At 43.8% G+C, this 26,596-nt stretch overlaps 1 protein-coding gene across 1 annotated transcript in view; it reads right to left on the bottom strand.

The window, feature by feature from the left end:
• The window catches only part of fat4 (FAT atypical cadherin 4), a 97,118-nt gene that overhangs the window by 14,055 nt on the left and 56,467 nt on the right, over positions 1-26,596 (bottom strand). Inside the window, exons 3-9 of the mRNA XM_023992640.1 lie at positions 25,431-25,692; positions 24,748-25,098; positions 20,011-20,933; positions 19,069-19,243; positions 6,092-6,272; positions 4,863-5,113; positions 289-4,635 (exon numbers count right to left, since the gene is read on the bottom strand). Of these exons, the coding sequence (XP_023848408.1) occupies positions 289-4,635; positions 4,863-5,113; positions 6,092-6,272; positions 19,069-19,243; positions 20,011-20,933; positions 24,748-25,098; positions 25,431-25,692 (6,490 nt within the window). The remainder of the gene's footprint in view (positions 1-288; positions 4,636-4,862; positions 5,114-6,091; positions 6,273-19,068; positions 19,244-20,010; positions 20,934-24,747; positions 25,099-25,430; positions 25,693-26,596) is intronic.

A 26,596-nucleotide genomic window follows, 5' to 3' on the forward strand; every position in this document is an offset into this window, starting at 1 on the left:
AGGCCCTTACTGGGTTCAATTTCGCATCATCCTTTTTATTAAAGTAAACATGACAAGATGATATGCATCAAAGCTGATACCCCCCAACTAGTAATCGTAAAACCCAAAAATGTTTGGCAGTCAGGCCTGTATGCTAGGGTTACAACACCTCTTGCAATCGTTTGGAGGCAAATATTTTACTTGGACAAGCAGGATTCATGTGCAGTGTGTGTATACTTGAGCCTAGCTGAACATCTGTGGTTGTGTTGCTCATAAAATCCAAATGACTCCTAAGGCGTTGTACGGTACCTGCAAAGCCGGATTTGCAGAGGCAGTTGAAGCCACCGGGGTAGTTCTGGCAGAGCGCCCCGTTCTTGCAGGGGTTGGAGAGGCATTCGTTTACGTCCCTCTCGCAGGCCATGCCCGTGAATCCCTCGGGGCAGGTGCAGGAGAATCCCCCCACCAGGTTGTGGCAGGTCCCACTGTTGTGGCACGGGGACGGCAGGCACTCGTCTATATCCGTCTCGCACAGCGCCCCCGCATACCCTGGTCTGCAACTGCAAGCGTATGGCTGGAGGGGGTGGTTTGTGACAAGGATCACCGGGACACTCTCCTCTGTCTTCATATCTGGCCCAACGCTAAGGCGCTTCTTGCAGCTGCCCCCGTTCTGACATGGGTTACGTGTGCAGGGGTCATGATCCACTGAGTCTACCTGTACCCCGCTCTGCCTGTGCAGAACTTCTTTGATGCTCTGAAAGAAGGTGGCCACTCCACTGGGGTTGACATACTGTCCATGGCTGCGCTTTATGGCGGCCATCAGGAAAGTCTGGTTGTTGAGTTCAAACGCACCATACAGCTGTACTCCAGTGCCTAGCCCTGCCAGCTGCGAGTTTGCGATGCGGACAAAGCTGAGGTAGTGATTGGTGAGGAAGGTGGTGACCCCCTGGGTATGGAGGCGAATCAGGATACTGTTGTCCACAGTGGCGTTGGTGAACCCCATGAAGAAGACGCGGACGTTACTGCTGACAGAGCCATGGACACCATCACTACTCCGGACAGCTAATTCGAATGTTCCGTCTGTTGAGCGGGCCTTGGAGTTGAGGTCACAGGTGCCCATTGGGATGGTGAACAGACTGGATGAAGGAGGGGTCAAGGAGCAGTGGAAGCTGTCCTGGATGTCTGGGTCTTGGGGCTTCACAACCCCAAGGGACCCTCCGGGGAACATGTTTCCGAAATAGTGGACATAGATCTCCACTGAGCGCGGCTCTGACGGGTTATCATTCTGATCATTGACTTTTACGTGGACCGTTCCGGTGGAGGACATCTGAGGGACGCCGGAGTCCTTGATCACCACCGAGAGGTAAAAGTCACTGATCTGCTCCCTGTCGATCTCTCGACTGGTGGTCAGCACTCCAGCGGGGCTGAGGCTGAAGTAGTTGCTGGCTGAGCCAGCGCTGAGCAGACTGTATGAGAACGGACCTTGATTCGGTGAAAGGTCTGGGTCGGTTGAGGTAAGAGTTGCAACGTCTGTCCCGGCTTGCTGGTTCTCCATGACCTCTGCATTCACCGTCATCAGAGTAGGACCGTTATCATTAATGTCYTCCAGATTCACRACCAGGGTGGCACTTCCAGTTGCCGAGGGTGAGCCAGAGTCCACAGCTAGCAGAGTCAGGCTGAACASAGGAGTGGTTTCYCTGTCCARCTCAGCTGCWACAGACACTTGGCCAGTCTGGGGGTTGATRKTGAAGACATTKTTCTYYAAATCTGAKGCTATGGAGTARGAGAATCTGCTCCAGCTTGGGACAGAGTCAGAGTCTTGGGCACTAACGAAGGTGACCAAGCCACCAGGGGAGAGACCCTCACTGATCTGAACATCATACAGTTCCTGGCTGAAAACAGGAGGATCATTGGCATCCAGGATCGTGATGTTCACAAAGACCTCGTCGATATCCGCCCCACGGATGCTTCCCGCGTTCTTCGCCAGGACTTTGAGGGAGATCTTCTCCTCTTTCTCACGATCAAGGGGACCTGTGACGTAGATCTGGCCTGTTTTCCTGTTGATGCTGAAGCCCTTTCTTCTGCTCTTCCCAAAAATGAGGTAGTAAACCACTCCGTCATGTCCTTGGTCGCGGTCACTGGCGAACACCTCTCCCACCACTGTGCCTCTTGGAGCTGCTTCAGAGACTTCAAAGTAATACTGCTTGGAGACAAAGCGGGGAACGTATTCATTGGCCCCCTTGAGCTGAATGTTGACGTTGGCGAAGCTGCAGCGCTCCTCGTCTGGGACATTGAAGGCCTTCACTGTTAAGTGGTAGACCTGCTTGGCCTCATAATCCAGGAAACCCTGGGTGGTGATTACACCTGTATTTGGATCAATTACAAAGAGGTCACTGTCTGAAGACTGGATCACGTAAGCCATGACGGCATTGGGCCCAGAATCTCTGTCTGTGGCATTCATTTTCACCACTGTGGTGCCACTGGGAACGTTCTCCTGTACCACAGGGAAATACTCATCAGGTTCAAATATMGGTGGGTTATCGTTCACATCGGTGACATGGATTGTAACCATGACGTAGCTGGTCTTTGCGATCCATCCCCCGTCGGTGGCTGTCACTCTGAGCTCATATCTTTGCCTTTCCTCAAAGTCCAGATGATTGGCCAGAGACAGGATTCCTGTTTTACTGTTCACGGCAAATAGGCCCTTGTCATTGCCCGAAGTGATGTTGTATGCGATGAGCCCGTTCATCKCTTTGTCCTTGTCCCTGGCAGAGAGAGTCCTGATGGCTGTCCCCACAGCAAGGCTCTCCGGTATGGTAGCTGTGACTTGGCTTTGGGAGAACTCTGGTGTGTGGTGATTCTCCTCAGTGACTGCCACTTTTACAGTGGTTCTAGCAGTCAGAGGGGGGTTCCCTTTGTCTCTGGCTGTAATATCCACGAGGAACACCTTGTTCATATCTGAGGTGAGTGAGGCGGCGACAGTGACCCATCCGCTCTGCTTATCCAGTTTGAACTTGCTAGAGCTGTTCCCTCCTGATATTATGTACTCCACCTCAGAGTTGAGGCCAAAATCTTTCTTGTCAAGAGCTATGACCATGATAAGTTTGGTGCCAACTTTGACGCTTTTAGTAACAGGTGTAAAGTAGCTAGAGRATTCAAACTTGGGTGGATTGTCATTACTATCTACTATGTTTACAATGACTGTAGTTTCACTCATCAATGGCTTTGGCGCACGGTCTGAAGCAGTAACGATGAAACTATGGCGATTTATGTTTATGTTGCTGCCAGTTGAGTTTTTATATTTTAAATGCTGCTTGATAAAGATTTCTCCAGAGCTTGAATTGATTCTGAAGTATTCTGACTGGGACCTGATGAAATAGAATATTTTGCCATTGAAGCCCTCGTCAGGGTCTGCTGCAGACACCTGAGTAACAAGTGACCCCACATCTGTAAGTTCAGGGTAGTCCAGATAGTAAGATGGCCGACTGAATCGGGGGGCATTATCATTGACATCTGTTACAAATATTGTGACATCCGTGCTAACTGTCCAGCCAGAATCATGGGCAGAGACTTTGGCAATGTAATGGTCAGTGTCTTCTCTATTGAGAGGTCTACTGATTGTTATGTCTCCTGTACTTGGATTGATAGTGAACGGTAGACTTGTGTCTGTGATTGAATACTTGCTTATGGCATTAGTACCTGCGTCCTCRTCTGTGGTTGTAACCCTGGTGACAGTGTAACCCACTGGGGCGTTTTCGGCCACTGTGGCGCTAAAGATCTTAGAGAACCTGGGAGCGTTATCATTCACATCTAGCGCGTTGATCAGGACTTTAACAGCTGTGCTTTTGGGAGGGTTGCCACGGTCGGTGGCCTTCACTTTAAGGGCATATTGAGCTACTTTTTCCCTGTCAAGAGGCCTGGTCGTTCGGATTTCACCAGTGGCCCGGTTGACGCTGAAGCTGTTCTCCTTGTTGCCGTCGATAATGGCGTATTCCAGCTGGCCGTTAAGGCCACTGTCCTGATCCACAGCAGACACAATGAGCACCCGCTGAGGGKACAGGTTCTCCAGTATCTCTGCATGTAATGGTTCCCTGTCAAATACGGGGTGGTTGTCGTTTACATCCAGCACGGTGATCTCCACTTTCTCATATGAGGAATAGGGGGGGAATCCTTGGTCCCTGGCCTCAATCCAGAGCACATATTTCTGAATGTGTTCAAAGTCCAGTGAATGTTTGATTGACAGCTCTCCAGTCAACTGGTCGATGTGAAAGGCATTATCCAGGTTTCCACTGGCGATGTAGTATGATARGGCCCCGCCACGTGTCGAGGACCCGGTCACTGTGGTAATGATCGTGTTTGTGGGTTGGCTCTCTGGAAATGTGAAAGTAGAATCCTTCAGCTTGATGACAGGGAAGTCTCCCCCAGTTACAAACCGGACGGTCACGGTGGTCGAGTCTGTTTTAGGATTGGTTCCGCCGTCTTTCACTCGGACAGTGAGGGTAACCTCCGAGCTGCCTGTCAACCTCTCATTGGCTGTGATGGCTCCTCTTAAGGGATCAATCTTGAACTTGTCAGAGTTGCGGCCGGTTAGAGAGTAGTGGAGCTGAGCATTGGGTCCCGCGTCCTCATCCGTCACTGTCACAGCGAATACCAAGTTGCCTGAAAAATACAAAATGAGACCAAATGCTTCAGAATAACTTTTACAGCAGATATACACTTAATCATCAATATTTTCCGCAAAAGTAATAATTTCATAGGAGGTMAAATAAATACTGTATATACTTTAGTTATATAATCACATATTATACAAGCATAATATCATCAGACATATACTGTAAGTACATGAATATTTGAAATGAATATTCATGAATAAAATCTGAACCCACCTGCTGAGATGAAGGCAGGGATGTGTGTGACGTAGGGGTGGTGGTGGAAGTGGGGAGGGCTGTCGTTGATGTCTGCCACCACCACCGACACAGTGGCGGAGCTGGACATGCCCAGGGGCTGCCCTCCGTCTGTGGCCACAACTAGGAGCTGGTAGTTGGCTCTGGCCTCCCGGTCCAGTAGGGAGCTGGTGATGATCTGGCCTGTGGCTGGGTTGATGGAGAACTGACCGTTGCCTCCAGTCAAACTGTAACTGTAGGGATACATAGAAGAGGACACGTTTTAGGAACACACATTATTATAGGATTTGTACAGCATGGTTTTAGATGAGATGTTTAATTTATTTTCAATGGAACATATATGTATATACGTTATACACTACTTCGAGACAATATTTGAACATTMGTTTTAGTCAATACAATCTTAATACTGTTACTATACTGTTGCCAGGAACAGCAGSTACCTACATACATTACATTAGATATTGTGATAATATGCAGCACATACTGGTAAGCTTTCTACTGCCTATACATGCCCAGATTAAAATATCTTGATCAGCATTGCCAAAATAATCCTATGGAGGGCACTGTTTTAAGCTTTAAAGAGGCAGAGAGTAATTTCATAGAAGAACACAGACATAAAATAACTTAATACATTTTTGGTGGTTTTTGTTTGATGAAAGCACCATCTATAATTTATTGGCAAAGCATTACCCAATTCTTAAGGTATTCTATCTCATTCCATTTTCTCCTGTGTTTTTTTGCTTCACAGAGGCTTTAATTCAAACAGCTCACAAGGGCACATATTTTGAAAACGCTTCCTATAAAAACGGGGACAAATTATGGAATAAAGTGTGAACACAGATGGAACACAGACTTATTGGGACCACAGACAACCAAGCTGTCTACAACCAGAAGTGGTTCAAACAGTCCAGAAGCAGAAGTAAAAAAGCCCAAGTTAATGGGCTGTGAGAATGGAAACTAAAAACTGATGGCAACTGGTTATGCTCTCCATTAAAGCCTAGAACCCATGGAACCCCTGATACAAATTCTGTCATAGCCAATTAACATCCTCATTATGATGTTTTGGGAAAGTGGGGCAAACTGACGTACCCCCCTGCGCCTCCCCATTGGGGGTACCAGGGYGAGGGGGGGATCCGAGTCAAATGTYCGGCTTTGGGTACWGGAGCCACCCTATGACCCTAGGGATGGAATGGGGTGGGGGGCAGTACCTTATGACACCGTTGAGGCCAACGTCTGCGTCGGAGCTGTTGACCAGGAGCACGTCGGTRCCAGTGGGTGCGTCCTCGGGGATGGTGGTGTGGAAGGTGGCCGAGGTGAACACAGGGACGTTGTCGTTGACGTCATCTACCAGGACAGTGACCGTACCCGTTCCACTCAGGGGAGGAGAGCCTGGTCATAAAAAGGAGAGAAAAAAAGAACGACGGAATGAGAGCATATCAAAGGACCAAGAGCTTTATTTGAAAGACCTAAGGGATAAGKGCAGACCAACAAAGTTCCATATGAGATGACTTATTGTGCAGGCTTATCATTTACATGCTGAAGCAATTTATGTCCTTGCAGGGACTCAAGCACAAGATCCCTGCATTTAATCCAGCAAACGTCTTCGGTCACCACAAGTCCGACTTCCTGAGCCATACTGCCACATCAACACAAAACACGTCAAAAGAGTTCAATAACTCTGAAACAGAATCTTTAGAAGGCTTCCTTCCTGGGGTCTTGCATATCATCGATTCAATCTGGTTGCTGAGGTACTGGTATCTATTTTGAGGCAAGCAGCACTCGGTGAGTTACTCTGTGGAATTCGAGAACAGAAAATGCTATTTTCAGCAGAAATCTAACCGTTCTTTCCCCAAGCGAGTGACGAAATAAGGCTCTCTGGGCCCCGAGGGATGGATTTAAATCAATAGCAGATGAAAACGAACTCCAATGCAGAAATTCTAAAAGATTCAAACATCTGCTGGCTTGAAGTGCCACTTCACAAACCCTTCTTTAGATGGCACGTTAATTTAAAGTGTTACCAATGAATTTGCGGCTCACATGCACATGTATATTCAGCTGTTAATAGCATCAAATACTTGAACTTTGCATACTGTGCGGAGGCACAGATTAATAAGAAAATAAGAAAACACATTTGGAAAGTGACCATGAATAATCTCTCTTGGCCTGGAACCTGTGCAGAGTCAAAACATCAAGAGACTCCAGAATCTCATGCAGAGGGACAAGATGGAGGCTATCCCTTAAGGCGCTCCTGATTTGTAAAGATCAGGATAATTCAAAACATGTGCTCATAAACTCTTTGCCGCATAACTAACACTTATCTGCTCATTTGGATGACAAAGGGATTATGGTCCGGTGAAGAGCCTTATATTTAGCTAATGAGCGGTGAGGTGATATCTGCTGCCATAGAACCTTCTWGTGAGGAACAATCCTTTCCAAATAATTCCAAAAGACAGAACTTGCATTTCATTCCTGCAAATTTAACTAAGTCCTTAATGCATCCAGCTGCAATGATTAGCACAGCAGTTMGCACAAACACACTTAAAATAGTTAAAACGCCCCAAACAAAAAAATGCATTCCAGCACAAACTAAATGATACGTACACAGGGAAAAAGTAAACAGGTTTTATCCCACAATACCGGGCTCAGAAACCACAAGCTRTAATCTTCATGCTGGTGAGTCATTACAAAAGATGAGTCATCCGTTGTTGTCCCTTCAGAAAAGTAGAACATTTTCACAATTTTGTATTTATTACCAACTATAGGCCTTAGACTTTGAAAGGAACATATGACAAGGTCATTTACGATCATACAGTGCATCATTTCAAGGAAGGTGTTTCAAGGTATAAAATAAGGCAGCCTTTGCTTACWTATTCGCTCATTCAAAGGCAATAAATTTTTTAAGACCCTCCCCCAAGGCACAAATGAAATGCATGGAACACAGAATACTATAAATATCATTAAGTTGGATTGTCCTCATTAAATTACATAACCAGTGGCACCAGTATCAAAACATATGAGTCAGCAAACTGCTTAGTAGTGGTGCGATGTGATTTACATGTCTGTCTTTATGCTCAGTGTCATCAGCCATACAATGTGATGAGATTAACAGGAATGAGTCATCATTTCGTTTTCACRGGTTGTTATGGAAGCAGAGGGTGGTGAGTACGGCCCGGTAAATCACTGGGGACGAGCTTCCTGCCATTCAGGACCTCTATACCAGGCCCAAAATTGTTTTCAAAGACTCCAGCCACCCAAGCCATAGACTGTTCTCTSTGCTACCGCACGGCAAGTGGTACCAACGCACCAGCTCCTGAACCATCGTGACCCTGAACAGCTTCCAACTACAAGCCTTAAGACTGCTAAACAAGGCTGCTAAATAGCTAATCAAATGGCTAACCGGACTACCTGCATTGACCCTTTTTTGAACTAACTCTCATACATTGGACTCCACTCACACATAGTTATTACACTGACACATAAAACACACACTACATAAGCCCACACAGACGCTACATACACTCACACACACTCACCACATAGGTTGCTGCTACAGCTCAGTCTGTTATCTATCCTGTTGCCTAGTCACTTTACCCTTACCTAGATGTACATAGTTGCCTCAATCACCTTGTTCCCCTGCACATCAACTGGGACTGGTACTCCCTGTATATTACCATGTTATTTTTACTCGTTATTGTTATTCATTAAACTGCTGTGTATTTAATCATCGTGTCACTATTTAAATTTGTATTTGGTATTTTTTWAATCTTTATTTCCAACTCTGAATTGTTGGAAAATGACCCATACGTAAGCATTTCACTGTTAGTCAACACCTGTTGTTTACAAAGCATGTGACAAATACAATTTGATTGATTGATTGATTGATGCAGATTAAATGGCCGCCACTCTACAACTGATCCTCTTAATCAAGGAGGTTATTAAATCAGCATTCCATGTCAGATAGTATCTGTATCAGTTTAAGGCAGCGAACGCTGAGCCAGTGTTATCAGGCRAGCTCTGTTTGACAGACAACTTGCGAGAGCCCTGCAATGTTGCCGGCTAAGGATGTTCTGGTCTGCAGCTCCTCGACCGATTTAACGGCTTTTAAAACCAATTGGCTTTGTCGCCGAGTTATTAACTCAGTGAAGCATGGATATCTGYTTAACTTATCGAGAAGTAGTTCAATGCAGACATGTTAAGTTGAAATACACAGTGTTCTCCGAAGCCAAGGTGGGTGCATGTTTTCTCAGCACATAGATTTGGCCCCTGATGGTCAGAGTGTAGCCACTGCAGTGCAATAGCATTGTTCCCCTTTTGGAAAAACGGAAGCCAATGGGGTTGGAGCAGCGTGTTTTTGTTTTTAGGTGGGATACGTTTGGCCTCCGTCCAAAGCTTCACTTTTTTGGTAGGATGTGAAGTCACAACCTGTTTACTCGCTCAGGAGAGAAGAAAGACTCGGCCTGCCGCCCCGCCACCGGAGAACCGGAGCAGCCGTTGCACTTGTGTGACCCTTGACCCCATGCCAAGCGCCCAGCGCATCAGGGGCTGGGCGCTAGGGACAGACTCYGTTACCCCAGCTAATCTGTGGGTAAGCCTGAAGGAAGCCCACCCCCCCCAGCCTTAAACCCCATGAAACACTCCTCTCTCTGACCCTGACACTGCACTGAACTCACCCTTGTTGACAGCCGGGGTTCAAACAAGGCATTTTCCACATCTTTCTGTGTGGATCAGTCTCACACCATCCTACTCTCTCCAGAGTCTGCTTCTTAACCTCCCGGGGATCATTGCGATCACATAACAAGAGCAGCTGTTTCTTGGATCTGCTGTCAAAATGTGTACATAGTTCTAAATCTCTCTCGTTACATTCTGTGAGCTCACAGATTCAGTCATCATGGAAYACAATATCTTAGCCGGTATGCACATGTACGCAAATAATGGTGATTATGCATCGTTTTGGTTAGGAGGAAACGTTCCATGACTGCTTCTGTGACATTGAATCAGGGGAGGAAAAGACCATAGATATCACCCACACCCATACTTACAACGCTAAGTTCCTAATTCTCACCCATATTTGGTAACAAGACAAGTTAATAATTGGACTCCATTAGTTTGACTCTGACTGCCGAATAAAACAGCGAGAAGGTTATGCAGTTTTAAAAGAAGGCTCTTTCACCCCAACATTTTTGTAGTTGAAAATATCAGCATCTCATCCAAACAGCCTGCACTGGGATCTGACACTCACTCCATTAGCGTGTAAAGGTCAATCATTTCTTTTTAGCTGACTTGTATGGCGAACGTTACCACCACTTGTGACCAATGGCTGGAGGCAGGGGAGATATGGCAGAGCTAGGCATACAGTAGGTTTGGCTGCAAGCAAACCTTGTCTCGCCCACCGATATATGACAAATGCAATCATTGTTCCATGGAAAGAAAGCTGGTGGAAAGAATCACTGGGACGTCTGCAGAACCGGTTGTGCTGCCATGCATTGTGGTTAAAAAGTATTGTTTCCATAGGCAAAACGTGTTCCCAGAAAGCTCTTTCTTCCTGCTGCACCAGCAGTTCTGTGTATTTGACACTATTTACGAGTTAGTATAAAACCGCAACATGTTTTTTCCTGCCATCTCCGGTGATACCCCAGGGCAGGCCCTAACTTCATTACATCCACTGGAAAAAAGGCTTAAATATTCATCACGAGGCACAGTTACATGATTCAAAAAATTACTTAACTTAAGATTCAACTAAAAAGACTAGGCTGAAATCAACCTCCTGAACCTTGTTTACTACACTTGAGGAGCTGGAAATGTCAGATATCACCTCTGCTCTATTGGACTTGAGTTAGCCTCATTAGCATCATCTTACACCGGGGTTAATCTAAGAAAAAAAAGGTGCCATCTAGAATCTTGAAGGGTTCTTCGGCTTAGCCAATAGGAGAACCCTTTGAAGAACCCTTTTTGGTTCCAGGTAGAACCCTTTTGGGTTCAATGCAGAATCCTTTCTATAGAGGGTTCTACATGGAACCCAAAAGGATTTTCCTATGGGGACAGCCGAAGAACCCTTTTGGAACCCTTTTTATCTAAGAGTGTAGGAAAACTGCTCTGACCTGACAATCCTGTCCTGATGATTACACTTTTATAGATCAGTATTCACCTCACACCGGGACATATCAACAACACCGCTCACATCTTTGGGAGACTCATTGTATATATTACTTGGGGGACTTTGCTGTGATTCTAAAATGTTTTGCCAGCAAACGCCACTCATTGTTTGGCGACTGGCTCAAAGTGTATATATTTAATAAAAATATGTCTTGGAGATTACAACATGAAGAAATGGGGTTTGGATATGAGAAATGTGCTCTTTCAATCAGAAAATATTTTATCTCATGGTACCTTGTTTCCAAGACAAGGATTGTCCCGAGACTCATAGTGATGTCAGCAAGCTCTGCAATAGTGTTGCTACATGCTAAGCCCAAGCTATGTCCTGACGAGAGGCCTGTCTCCACAGATCACTTTTTATTTTCCAAGACTACAGGCTGATGGTATTCAGATAACCGTGTAGATTCCATCGGCAGTACGGGAGAAATAAGACAATGATAGAGACATTGAGTCATCATAGCCCATTTCACAGGCAGAAACACAACACCTCAGATAAATACTTTAAGCACTAACGTAGTATGAGGATCCCTCACCACTTTAATTCAATCAGAAAAGCAATACCAATTTAAGCATGATTCATTCCCCCTAGGCTCGCTCAATGACAATTCGGCCAGCTGAGACCAAAACATAACTGTATTTGATATTTCTAAATTATACCGAAGAGACTGGAGTGGTCGTGAGAAGAACAATGTTCAATTCCTTCCTAATATGCAATTATTGCATTTAAGCCTGTGCGCCTAAAATGTTTGTTATTGGTGGGATCAAATGAGCGAATGGGAGAACCCTAAATAACCCTTAAGTGTCAGCGTCCAAAATAACAAGCCCTGAAGACTCACTAGGAGTGCTGTGTTCCTCTGCTTTGCCTGCTCTGGCTTAAACACACACTGACAGCTTTCCCTGTAAGCCGGCCATAAGCCCTCCCCAGTAAGCATTGTCTAGCATAAACATATGGCCGAGTCTAAGCACCTTATTAGTGTACATTACCAGAGGACAAATCACATTAGCCCTGGAAAAGGTGGCATGGGCCATCCTTTCAGAGCTGGAGGGGGTACAAAAGACATATAATTACAATTAAACAATCTGAAGCTAGTTGGTGAGCATATGCCACACAGGGAGATCTGTGCAGGGAGTTGACTTGAAGGAAATGGCTGCATCCCTCTGAGAACGGTTGTTGTGTCCTCCAGGGATTGGCCAGTCTGAGCAGTGGTAAGAGCTGGGTTTGGGTGTCTTACTGACACTGGGGATAATCTCTGCCTTCAAAATCATTGAGTGATCTCTCGTTGAACACCCTGGTTCATCAGAACAATAGCATCGTTGTCCAAACTCTAGGGTTCATTAAAGTTGGAAGCCCCAGACAGGTTGACTTAGGAAGAAGGATGGATGTGTACATTTATCTGACAGCCATCTGTAGCTGGGAGTTTAAGGCTAAACTGTTAATTACGCTTTATGAACAGCGGCTAGATTGTGTTCTTTTGGGACGGCGTAAATAAAACACATCATTACTCACAGTGAATTGGCCGCCATCTCGCCCGACATTGACATTTTTCTCCTCCTGAGAACCTGTTGCTTTGCGACCAAAGCTCCTTTTAATGTGCCCGCTCCAACACGCCTGAATGGGGATGGTGAAGCTGTGTTTGTAGGGTGCGAGCTATCCCACTGCTGCTTTTGCCAAATGTAACAAAGTAAACAGGGCTTTTTCTCACACTTAATGAGCGAGATAATATAAAAGGATATTCCCAGCTATACACAACAGACCACTCCCCGTTTCAAAACCCTATTTCTAATAATACAGCAATCTCAGAAGTATTCATCAAATTATACCGAAAATCTTATAGAACTTTCCAATTATTTATAGAGTGCCGTGTCTGAACGTTTTGACATACTTTTCCCCCATATGTTATGGATAGGGGTTGGCGTTTTGCAGACAGACAGACAGGAAAAGTCCATTCACAGACAAACTGCCATTTTCTACTACTGCAGGACACATACTAAGAGTTTATGAAGTGATTTTCCTTTTGTGCTGTTATTACCATAGCATGTTTAGTTTTTGCTGAACTGTTCAATGGTTTCGACATTGCTGTCGACCAGTAAGCCCGTACAGAGGTTCCCCCCATTCGATTGTAACACAACCTTACCAATACATCTTTGTGTAAATGACAATGACTGTTGTTTCCAAAAGTAAAAAAGAGTGACAACAACTGAAAAAGATCTGTCTATGCCACTAATTTCTAATGCCTATTGGCATAAATTGTATGCCAATGCATTATTTTGCCAGCTAATTGCTAATGTGAGATGAACTGCTTATTTATTTTACCAGTAAGTTGACTGAGAACACATTCCCATTTACAGCAAAGACCTGGGGAATAGTTACAGGGGAGAGGAGGGGAGATGAAATGAATGAAGCCAATTGGAAGCTGAGGATGATTGGGTGGCCATGATGGTATGAGGGCCAGATTGGGAATTTAGCCAGGACACTGGAGTCTTACGACAAGTGCCATGGGATGTTAAGTGACCATAGAGTGTCAGGACAACCGTTTAACGTCCCATCCGAATGACGGCACTCTACACAGGGCAATGTCCCCAATCACTGCCCTGGGGCATTGGGATATTTTCTTAGACCACATAACACAAACTGTGAACACGGTTGAAAAGACCTGCTCAGGGTCACAGAGAGCCAGAGTTTTTAAAACATGGATCTCCTGGCTGCCGCAGAGCACTAATTATTCAACCCACACCATCTCTTAAAACTCTTATCAGACACGAAAGCTATTTGCACAGACATTAAGTTCCAGAAATGGTTAAGCGGACCATAAACCATGATTGGAAAAAGAGGCATAGGGAAAAAACTCCTCCACATTGTTACTGCGCTAGTTTTTAAGAGTTGATATAGAACGTTACAGGTCTGTTAAAGTTCATTTGGGGGGCCTGATGTTTTATTTGGCCTCGTCTTGTGTTGCCACTAGTCTGCATGGCTGAGGACTTCAGAAATGGTCCCATTAAAGATTTATTGTGGCAAGATTTGGACAGTGATATGGCAAGGTCCCTGCTAAGCTTTTACAACACCTATTACTTATCAGTCATTCTCAAGACTTTGTCAGCTTCACTTTCTGTTGAAATCAGTCCAAGGAGCTAAACACTAATGCGGTCAAGCAAGGTAAGGACAAAGGTGAGAGATATAAAAATAAAATAAAATAAAAACGTTTTAAAAAAAGATCTAGAAATAAATCCAAGATGGAGATAATTTTTAAGACGACCAGAGTGCTCATTCCTAATGGATGAATCCTATGCTGGACATAGTTAAGAAACCTAAGAAAATGTACAGACCAGATTCACGAGGAGCCATTGAATGACATAAAAGATCCTGTCTTCAAATGGGATGGTCATTACAATCCTTTATCTACTAAGGCGTCATTTAGCCCTGAAAAGGAGAAAGTACAAACACTTCGGCCCTATGGCGAGATGTGAAAGAGGGGATCTCTATGCAACGGTAACTGCCACCATAGGCATGGGCCGGGGGATTTACTGTGCCTCTTTAATAAACGGGACCAAACGTCGTGCATGTCAATGTTCCTCCGGGGACGTTTTACCACACGCACATGCACTAGACTAGTCCAACTCCCAGCACTGTTGCCCCCACTGACAGCTTGATCCTCAAGGCAATGGAGATATTCTCGAGTATGAGGGTGAGCACAACTAGCTAACTTCCAGCATTACACAAAGAGTCTAATGGGCATTATAATTATTGCTATAAGCATTCATAACGGAGCACGGCTCGATGGACAGCCTAAATGAATGCATGTACAGTGCCTTCAGAAAGTATTCACACCCCTTGACTTTTTCCACATTTTGTTGTGTTACAGCCTGAATGTAAAATGTATTAAATTGAGATGTTTTGTCACTGGCCTACACACAATACCACATAATGTCACAGTGGAATTATGTTTTTGGAAATTTTAACAAATGAATTAAGAATCAGTCAACAAGTATTCAACCCCTTTGTTATGACAAGACTAAGTACAAACGGGCAAGACTAAGTAAAAATGTGCTTAATTAACAAGTCACATAATAAGTTGCACTGACTCTGAGCAATAATAGTGTTTCACAATATTTTAGAATGGGTACATCATCACCTATACCTCACATACAATTATTTTCAAGATCCCTCAGTCGAGCAGTGCATTTCAAACCCAGATTCAACCACAAAGACCAGGGAGGTTCGCTAATGCCTTGCAAAGAAGGGCAAAAAAATAAACAGACACTGAATTTCCCTTTGAGCATGGTGAAGTTATTAATTATAATTTGGATGGTGTATCAATACAACATTGTAGTTACACCACAATATAATTGACAGAGTGAAAAGAAGGAAGCCTGTACAGAATACAAATATTCCAAAACATGGATCCTCTGCAACAAGGCACTTAATTAATACTTCAAAAAATGTGTCAAAGCAATCAACTTTTTGTCCTGAATATAAAGTGTTACGTTTGGGGCAAATCCAATACAACACATTACTCAGTACCACTCTCCATTGCATAGTGGTGACTGCATCATGTTATGGGTATGGTTGTAATTGTTAATGACTGGGAAGTTTTACAGGATAAAAAGAAACAGAATGGAGCTGAGCACAGGCAAAATCCTAGAGGAAACCCTGGTTCAAACTGCTTTCCACCTGACACTGGGAGATGAATTCACCTTTCAGCAGGACAATAACCTAAAAGCCAAATCTACACTGGATTTCCTTTTCAAGAAGACACTGAATGTTCCAGAGTGGCCGAGTTACAGTTTTGACTTAAATCTGTGGCAAGACCTGAAAATGGTTGTCTGGCAATGATCAACATCCAATTTCACTGAGCTTGAAGAATTTGGAAAAGAATAATGGGCAAATGTTGCACAATTCAGGTGTGGAAAGCTCTTAGAGACTTACCCAGAAAGACTCACAGCTGTAATCGCTGCCAGAGGGGATTCAAACATTCTTTTTTTCATATTTTTATTACATTTTTTACAAATGTTCGAATTTTTCTTCCACGTTCACATTAGAGTATTTTGTGTAGATCTTTGACAAAAAGTGACAATTAAATCCATTGAATCCCACTTTGCAACAACAAAATTTGGAAAAAGTCAAGGGGTGTGAATACTTTCTGAAAACACTGAATAATGCATTCAGGTTAGATCAATGGTTAGAAACGGCTAGCATCAAACCCCGCAGACGACACAGCTATAGTTTGATGTAAATTACTTTAGGAGATGTTTAACATCTGCAGAGTTAATATACGTACTGCACTGTAAACATATGGCCTTCTAAAATATTTTTTTGGGGGGTGAGAAGCAATGCTATGACAGTTCACGATGCATACACAAGGCCAACATGTCATACATAAAATGTTATTTTTTTTGGTGTGTGTGTCTACACATGTCACATGTGTACCTCCTTTTTACGATTTTCTATTGTCCTACATTCTTCTATGTGGGGGAATTACTTGTACAGGTATGTTGGTAGGCAGTGGGTTACAAATCGGATTTTCCTTCAGTTGATCCCAGATGTTTGCCCCATATAGCTATTACGGTTGCCTGAGACTCAACAGTTCTATTATCTCTCTTTTTTTGGTCACACTTTCCCCTCAGAAATTATGCCAACAACTTTCCACTGCAAGCGGATCTGATCTTCAAGTTCCCCTTCAACAAGCCTCCTTGTAAAACACCTTTATGCAGCTTGTATTTGTGCCACATTTCAGGCCGAAGCGCAGATTTCCAAATAATGACAGGAGCGTGCCAAACTCCCTGCTCCCCAGCCAGGAACCATTATGAGAACCAGGACCAGAGAGCTCTTTTGTTTCCATCCATTTCATGACAGATTTCACTCAACAGAGTCAGGCCTGAAACTCCACTCGGCCACTGGTTAACGAGTTTACCTTCGTCGAAACCCTCAGACAGGCCCTGGAACAGTGGCTACCACAGGATAGAGCAGCAACACAAGCCCTTCCAAATAAGTGGAATTCCTTCCATGATCCACATCAACCATATTTCAACTACACAACTATTATTAGGCCTACTGTATGTCACCCAAAGACATCATTGATTTGACAAGAAGGCTAGATCTGAAATGTGCAATAAAAAAAAAACTTTTAAAAACTACTGTAAGTATTTACTTTTGTTTTTTACTTTTCTTGCAGTAAACAAAGAGTTCAAATGCAAGCGTTAAAATGAGCTGTACTTGACAGTGATAACATGGGATAAAGTCTTCAACATCTACTCTGTACCTTAAAGATGTCCTGCCAGATAGTAAAGGGGATAACAATTTCCCTCCCTGTCTCAGCCTCAAAAATGTGAGGGTAATTTAGACTGCACTATGATTATGGGTTTTTCGATATTTTGATATTCTACTCAAATCCCTCTTCATGCATCATTTTTTCTTCATGGCGAAACTTCCAAAGTGTTCTATCAAATATTTTGGATTTGTTGAGTAATAGAATCTTGTGGAGCATTCAAAAAAGAACCACAATAATTGTCATAATTCGTTTAGAATTGTCTATAATTGAATCATAGTATTCAATGTCTCTGAATTTGAGAGTAAGTCACAAATCAAACAAAATCAGCGAGGTTGTGTTACATTTCGTGACTTTGACCATTTTGACTGGAGATGAAAGGTACAGATTGTGCTTTTAAGCCCTTTGCACTCCCAAAACAACCACGAGGGCAAGATGACACCCAGGTCTGACACCATATATATTTCAGACCTTGCAATCAGGAAAGCCCCGATTTATAATCCAATATCCCAATACACGCACATTATCGCGGAGTACAGAGAGTGAATCTCAACATGAATTACTCACCATAGTCTACACCATGTCAAAAATATCCAGCATTACTGCTGGTCACATGGTCAGTCCAGGAATGAAACAGAACCAACCTTTGACCATGACGACCATGCCAGAGTAGCCCAAAGAAACATATGCTTAACTAACCATACCATGTGATTTGGCTCCAACAAGGATATGCATGTACCCACTTAACTTCACATTTACTGACCTCTATGGCATGACAACCTGACCTATTATCTGGATAAAACAAGCTCCACCACCATATACAAACAGAGAAGGGCCCTATTCTATCAAATGCAGGATATACACTGAGTATACCAAACATTAGGATCATACCCCCCGTCCTTTTGCCCTCAGAACAGACTCATTTCGTCAGAGCATGGACTCTACAAGGTGTCGAAAGCGTTCCACAAGGATTCTGGCCCATGTTGACTCCAATGCTTCCCACAGTTGTGTCAAGTTGGCTGGATGCCCTTTGGGTGGTGGACCACTCTTGATACACACAGGAAACTGTCAAACGTGAAAAACACAGCAGCGTTGCAGTTCTTGACACAAACCGGTGCGCCTGGCACCGACTACCATACCCCGTTCAAAGGCATTTAAATATTTTGCCTTGCCCATTCACCCTCTGAATGGCACATCTCTGTCTCAATTGTCTCAAGGATTAAAAATCCTTCTTTAACCTGTCGCCTCCCCTTCATCTACACCGATTGAAGTAAATTAAACAAGCGTCATCAATAAGGGATCATAACTTTCGCCTGGATTCTCCTGGTCAATTTATGTCATGGAAAGAGTAGGTGCCCCTAATGTTTTGTGCACTCGGCGTACATAAAAAGCCTGATAGAATGCATGTTTGGATGAATTTACTCTGGGGAAAAACCAATGCGTAGCTTCTAGTGTGAAATCCAGTCTGTTCAGATATGTGTTCTATGTCAGGATATTTTGCTCTATGACCATGTGATGCAACACAGATGCTTCCTAAAGAGTAGCGCTCTTCCTTCGACCAGATATATGCTCCCTTTTCAAGGAGATGATAGACACTAACATGTTGAATATGGTATGCATTTGCACAGGAGCGCCATCCTTCGGAACACCAATGAGATGTAATAAAACATTGCAGTCGCTATCCATCTTCATGTTGTCTTGTTACTAGAAACATTTCACGGTGATTTTACTTTGACCGCCCCTCACAGGTTTCTCTGCTGTGTTCTTACCTGAGTCGGTTGCCGTGATGACGAGGGTGTATTTTCCCTGCGCCTCGCGGTCCAGGGTCTGGGTGAGGATCAGCTGACCATTAGACGACAGACTAAATGCTCCTTCCTCGTTCCCACCGCTCAGCATGTAATTCAGCTGGCCATTGGAACCCAGGTCATCATCCCTCGCCATAACCTAGAGTAAAAATAGAAACTATTTCAGAGATTCCAAAAAATATGACAATACCTAATATTGCCTGAAAAATGGGACCATTCAAATCTGATATTGGTCGTTCCCAACCCCCTCTCCTATTGCTGCGAGGTTGGGCATACATCTTGAGACTGAAAGGACTCATTAGTGAATGCCAGCGCGGTATGTGCGCTGCCTGCCGGGGCACAGATAGAGGGCCACAGCCAGGTTGGCACAGGGATGTGTTCTTGGGTGGCGACCCACCCCGCTGGAGCTGTTCCCACATAGCTGCAGACTCATTTCCTCGTAGGTACTGTACAGTATACAGGCAAACTACACTTAATTTTTGTGGCTGCTCACTGAAGTGGAGACAGGTTGTTTCGAGAACTCATTTAGTTCAATTTGGTTTTTAGATCGTAATGGGTCCAACAGGTTAATTCTGTACAATTTCATATACCAATGATATTTTATTAAGCAATTATTTTTTCTCTAAAAATAGTGAAACAAGAAAACCGATTGGTATCATATGTCATTTATTTAATTCGCAAAAACAGGACCACCATGCTTGATGTTTTTGTAAATGGATACCATACACATACTTATTGGGTTAATATTCCTACAAATGTAGTTAAGCTATTAGCTCATTGAAGGTCTTGGGCCTGGCATATCAATTAGTGCTTTGTTTATGGCTCAAAAGTCCAGTCCAGAAATGTCAATAATGTTTGACCATAACCGTTTAGAATGGTTGACTGAAAGTGAAAGACCACACTGACCTGTAGTATGTTCCTGGGGAGAGTCCCCACATTCTCCTGAACGCTCACAGAGTAAGGAGAGAGCTCGAACACCGGCGGGCAGTCGTTCATATCCAACAGCACGATGTTGACCGTGGAGCGGTCCACCCTTGGGCTGCTTCCGCGGTCGGCCGCCTGGACCACCAATGAATAAGACGACTGCACCTCGCGGTCCAGCTGCTTGGCCACCGAGATCACCCCGGTGACAGAATCAATCCGGAAATCTGAATTGGTGTTGCCCCCAGCAATGGAGAAGCGGATCTGCCCGTTGGTTCCATCATCAGCGTCGCTGGCAAACACCTGGATGACGTCGGTGCCCGTCAGCATGTTCTCCTCGATCTCGATGTCGTAGATGTTCTGCGAGAAACTGGGCGTATTATCGTTAACGTCCAGCACCAGCATTGTCACATCCATGGTGGAAGACAGCGGCGGCTCGCCCTTATCAGTGGCCACCACCGTCAGCGTATAATTGGACATCTCCTCCCGGTCCAGTTCGCCCACCAGCCTCACGTCTCCATCGATAGTTCCTATGCTGAACTTGTTCCCAAAGGGGCTTTTTAGGGAGTACTCCACGTAGCTGTTGGGCCCGCTGTCTGCATCGATGGCGTGGGCCGTGAAGACCACCGTGTCCACTGGAGTATTCTCCTGGATATAGGTCCTCTTCTGGGAGGTGAAGGTTGGCGGGCAGTCGTTGACRTCMAGCAGGATGATGGACACCTGGGYCGTGCTGGTGTAGCGRGTCATGGGGGCGAGGGCCAGGTCGTGGACARTRACCACCAGGTTGTARAAGGACTGGGCCTCCCGGTCCAAGGCCTTTCTGGTCTGGAGTACCCCCGCCTTGGTGACGTCAAACTGGCCCTGAGGATCTCCGGATGCGATGGTGTAGAGTAGCTGGGCATTCGGACCTGGAAGACAAGCAATAGCAACCGATTTTTAGTCAGTGATCGTGAGGTAGTTACTTGTACTAGAAAATGTGAAGTTCTGAAGAAGCTTTGTGTGCTTGCTTCAGCTGTTTTTGATGGTAGGGGGGCCGTTACAGTATAATGGACCCTTATGTTTCAAGACAAACTATTCATCTGGAAAACGTAGGATTAGATTATTTTAAAATAGACCCAAGAACACGTCACGTGATATACTGCGCTGTTCCTAGAACAAATCGATTGTAGATCATTTTGAATGGCATCTACTGATATTGGGTTGCTTAGATATGACTGTTACATACTGTATGTCTGAATTAGAACTGTATATTTAAGCAATAATGCATGAGGAGGTGTGGTATATGGCCAATATACCACGTCTAATGGAATATTCTTATGCATACAGCCCTTAGCCGTGGTATATTGGCCATACACCACAAACCCCAGAGGTTCCTTATTGCTATTATAAACTGGTAACCAACGTAATTTGAGCAGTAAAAATATTTTGTCATACCCATGGTATAAGGCTAGACCTACCACGGCTGTCAGCCAACCAGCATTCAGGGCTCGAAACACCCAGTTTATAATTGCTATCGACATGCACTTCCACAAATTGTCTTCACACAAACAACTGCAGCTCAGCAGCCTTCCACTTTCTTCCTCCAAACAGACAATGCTTTATTGCAGCGTGAGACACAGCACAGCAACTAAAAATCATCTCCTTTACTGAAAGCCCGCATTCTATAATTTCGTATTTTCCTCACAATCGAAACATTCATTTCAATTACATCATTAACTACAGTAACTGCACAAATGCAAACTATCAGACCTTGAAATCTAGTCTAATCCTCAGTCCTCCCCTGGAGACCCGGGGAAAACTGAACTTAAATTGGGCGGCTGTAATTCAAGTCATTGGGGTATTCATGTGGAGAGCGGCCTGGCACCTTCCCACACTCCAGCTGAGTTTACTGTACACAAGCAATCCCTTATCAAAAAGGCCAAGTCTATTTCCATCCCCAGTTTACAACCACGTCTACAGGGGGTCAAGGATTGAGGAACTTCAGGAAGTGCTAACAATGACGTTTAGTGGTGCTGATAACACAGAGAGAACATTGAGGAAACACTGGCTATCAAAAGTGAGGGTCAATGAGAGCGAGTGGATAGTGGAATAGAGGAAGCCTGACGCTGGGAGAAACAAGACAGACTTCTGCCCCAGGAATGTGGGTTACTGTAACCACATTAGGCCTGGTCTGGTTGGAGCTGTAATTGCAGTCGGAGAGGGACGGTAGGGCTGTTATAATAGCATGAAGCAGCCTAACCGTAACCACCTGAAATGGACGAATACCTCAAGCCACTTGATTATAGGCCTACCGAACCATATTTCACAATGTGATTCTAATGTGACAGGAAATTAAAATGTTTAAATGAATGTATGGCTAATATTTTGTTTCGTGAACTGCCTTATCGTTACAGCATTATCATTACAGCTGTTGATGTCATACAAAAAGAGTTACGGGTCTTGTATAGTATATGCAAATGTGGTTTATATATTTCCCCCCTAGAGTGGATGATATTGCATCAGCAAAATGTTGTAACACAGCTACAATGACCAACATGCTGGAAAACCATGTGAACGTTACAAAAGCCGAAACAGTCGGTTGTGGACACAAAACTCATTAAAAATGTTAATTACTCTGCCATTTTTAAAGTCATGCTCCCCTCCGTCCTTGACTTTTCCTGAATAAGTCTATATAACACACTGTCATTGTTAGAATCTTAATATTTTGCCGTTTTTAGAGGACATGTCATTTTTTTCTGCTCCTCATTCAACACCAGTCATTCACCGGCAGTACGCCTGCACAGCTGATGGCCCATCAAAACTAAACCTAAACTATATCGATACCTATTTCACATATATAATAATAAAGAACAGAGGCTCTATTCAATCTGTATAGCCGAAGCGTTAGAGATTCCGCGATTGAAATTTAAAGGGAATTTCCAATTGAGTTGACATATTATAACTTTATTTAACTAGGCAAGTCAGTTAAGAACAAATTCTTGACGGCCTAGGAACAGTGGGTTAACTGCCTTGTTCAGGGGCGGAACGACAGATTTTTACCTTGTCAGCTCGGGGATTCGATCTTGCACCCTTTCGGTTACTAGTCCAACGCTCTAACCACTAGGCTAGCTGCCGCTCACATGCAGTGTTTATCGTGTTTGCAGTCTCCGCTAAAGCGGGAACATTGCCTCTAAATTTCAATCATCACGCTGTAACGCTGAACATCCGCTATGAGGAATGAATAGAGCCCAATAATAAATTGACAATAGTCTGATGGGTGACAATTTGTCAATTGTTTGTTCTCAGGGCACTTTTGACAAAGAGACCCTGGTCTCAATTGGGCCACCCTGAATAAACAAAATGAAATAAATAAATAAAATAAAAATATAGTATCAATTGTCAAATTGCATATGAAGAGATGGGCGCTGCTTGGAATTGACACAGTGGCAGAAAACAGAGCACCACAAATACACTTTTTCAAATCCTCCTACAGAGTCAAATTCTATACAGTATAAGAGCAGATTCTGCAATTCCTAAAACACTTACCTTTGTCAACTGTCAAAACTCAAGAGGTGAGCTCTATTTCTGAATATCCCTTCCAAGAATTACCGCTGTTCCATGCGCTCCACACATGAGCCTGCGTCAGAAAGTACTAGTAATATAATAAAACTTAAAGGGGCAGTCAGCGGTTGCTACATCTATTTTTGGACTTGTAAATTAGTTTTTGTGCCCATTGATTCTTGAAGAATATAACATATAAAAGCCTCATGAGCTGACATCAACTGTCATACCCCATCAGAACACAAAATATAAGCTTGTTTTACTCCAATGTTCGTAAAAAAATTAAAATGTATGTAAACAAACACTGTATAGCCTAACAACATAATTCTGATATCATGGATGGTCAGACCTTGCATCCATAGTCTTTAAATTTGAGAGTGATTACATTTCTCCAGCCCCATCCCCGTTTTGTTTTTGCTAGAATGCTTTGTTATTGTTTTAACTGCTGAATGCCACTTTAAAATATGCTATTCTGTTCTTTTGAAATTTCCATGTTTCTCAAAGCACCCATGCAGTCTTTGTATGTTTAAATCATAACTGCTCATGAAAATCACATATTTGAATAATCAAATCAGATTGTGTTTTTTGCTGTGGGACAAAAACTCCATTCGACATGAACAGGATGAAATTCCAAGACTTTCTTTTTCTCCAAAAAGCTCTTACACTAAAAGGGCATTATCATAATTTTCACAATTTCAGAGTGTTATTTCAACCTCTTAGAGAGGAAATATCATCCCAAAAAGGGGGGGGGGGGGAGAAATCACATGTTTGACTCCACTGCCCCTTTAAGACCTGCAAAAATTAAATGATAATGTTTTCTTTGTGATGGATTTAACTTTTGAATTGTGGTGTTTTTAGTGGTTTTTAGTTTTCCATATAACCTACAGTAACTTAATCTATTGAAAATACTGCTATGTTCTTTGAAACAATTGTATTTTCTAGGTCCAATGTTACCTAAGACCTTCATAAACACAACCAAAGGATATTTTTCTGATAGCATGTATGCCATTTATTTATTAGACTGTTAGAATGTTGACTTCCAAAAGAGGCATAATTGTCTGGAATGGGGGTTCCTCAAGGCCAGGCTTTTATAGTGTTTTCAGTGAAGCATCCATTTACGTCATTGCTGTGACAAATTACCCACTTGTGGACATTAGCAACTGACACAAAGAACAAACATACCATCATCTTCATCACTGGCCCCTACAGTGATGATACTGGAGCCAGGGGGGAGGCTCTCGGTGACCGAGGTGCTGTAGGCAGTGGTGTTGAAGACGGGCGGGTTGTCATTGACGTCCAGGACGTTGAAGTAGACCCTGACCGTGCTGGCCTGACCACCGCCATCCTGGGCCCTCACGGTCAGGATGTAGTACTGCTGGGATTCGTAGTCCAGGGGCCGCGTGACGTTGAAGACCCCCGTGACGGGGTTGAGCAGGAAGGTCTTGTACCCATCGTCGTCCTCCAGGGAGTACGTGATCTCGCCGTTCACCCCCGAATCCGAGTCACTGGCCAGGATCGCCGCCACGATGGAGCCTGACAAGTCAATACGCAGTCAGTCAGACAGTGAGGATTTGAGAGGGCTTTTTGAATTGCTGGATTGGGATTCCCTCACGTTTGCCAACCAACCCCTTCAACTGCCATATTGAAAAAAATATATATATATTTCAAAGTGCCACATTTTGATTCCCTGTTGACCTAGCTAACTAGAAAATGTCCTGCATTAAAAGCCTTTTAGATAGACACACCACATTCAAGAGGAATGGCATAACATTTTGAGAACATTCATTTGGGACCTTTCACAATCTGAGTAAGCATGAAATAACCTGGTAGTTACAAGCAACGCCATGTGACAGTAAGCCTTTTACCTGGCGCCATATCCTCGGGAATGTCGAAAGAGTAAGTTCCACGGGAGAATTTCGGCGTGTGATCGTTGACGTCACTGATGGTGATGTTCAGCTTCATATCCGAGGATTGCTTCCCATCGTCAGCTCGAACCAGCAGGGAATACTTGGAGCGACGTTCCCGGTCCAGCCTCTTGGTGGCAATCAGGTCCCCCGATTCCGGGTCGATCCGGAAACTGTCATCAGCACCGCTGATGATGGTGTAGGTCACCAGCGCGTTAGGACCCTGAAGAAATACAAACGTGAATTATTCTTTCTAAGAGTATAAAGATTCCATATAGACTTTATATTTGACCTTTATTTAACTAGGCAAGTCAGTTAAGAACAAATTCTTATTTTCATTCATCGGTAGTACACCTGCACAGCTGATGGCCCATCAAAACTAAGCCTAAACTATATCGACACCTATTTCACATATATAATAATAGTAAGCATAAAGAAAAGGGGATCTATTCAATCTGTATAGCCGAAGCTTTAGAGATTACGCAATTGAAATTTAAAGAGAATTTCCAATTGAGTTGACATTTTTATTTAACTAGGCCAGTCAGTTAAGAACAAACACTTATTTTCAATGACGGCCTAGGAATAGTGGGTTAACTGCCTTGTTCAGGGGCAGAACGACAGATGTTCAGCTCGGGGATACGACCATGCAACCTTTCGATTACTAGTCCAACGCTCTAACCACTAGGCTACCTGCCGCCCCTATATTATGCCGTTTTAACGTGATACTTTTATGATTAACATAGGGTTAGTCAACGTTCAGCCCTAAATGGACATCGTATGATGACTCTTAGTGGAGAGTGAAATTCATGTTCACAACCACCCACTACGTGCTTTCACACTAGAATCAAATACTTTATTCTAGGGATAAATGCAGAGTAGACATTATAATACTATAACATCTCAATGAGTGAAATATATATATATATATTTAAAAACACTACAACATTGTAGTTTACGCAAATGCTTCCACTTAGCAAGCTCCCCTCAGAATACAATGGTCATACTGGTGAGAGAAAACAACCTCACAGGAGCTGAATGGCAGTATTCTCTTGGAGCCTTGCTCTTTGAACTCTGGGGCCATAGGGTTCTTCTATAAACGCAACTAATGGATCCCTGGATACTTCAGA

This window comes from Salvelinus sp. IW2-2015, linkage group LG8 (assembly GCF_002910315.2).
Source record: "Salvelinus sp. IW2-2015 linkage group LG8, ASM291031v2, whole genome shotgun sequence".
Taxonomy (NCBI): Eukaryota; Metazoa; Chordata; class Actinopteri; order Salmoniformes; family Salmonidae; genus Salvelinus; species Salvelinus sp. IW2-2015.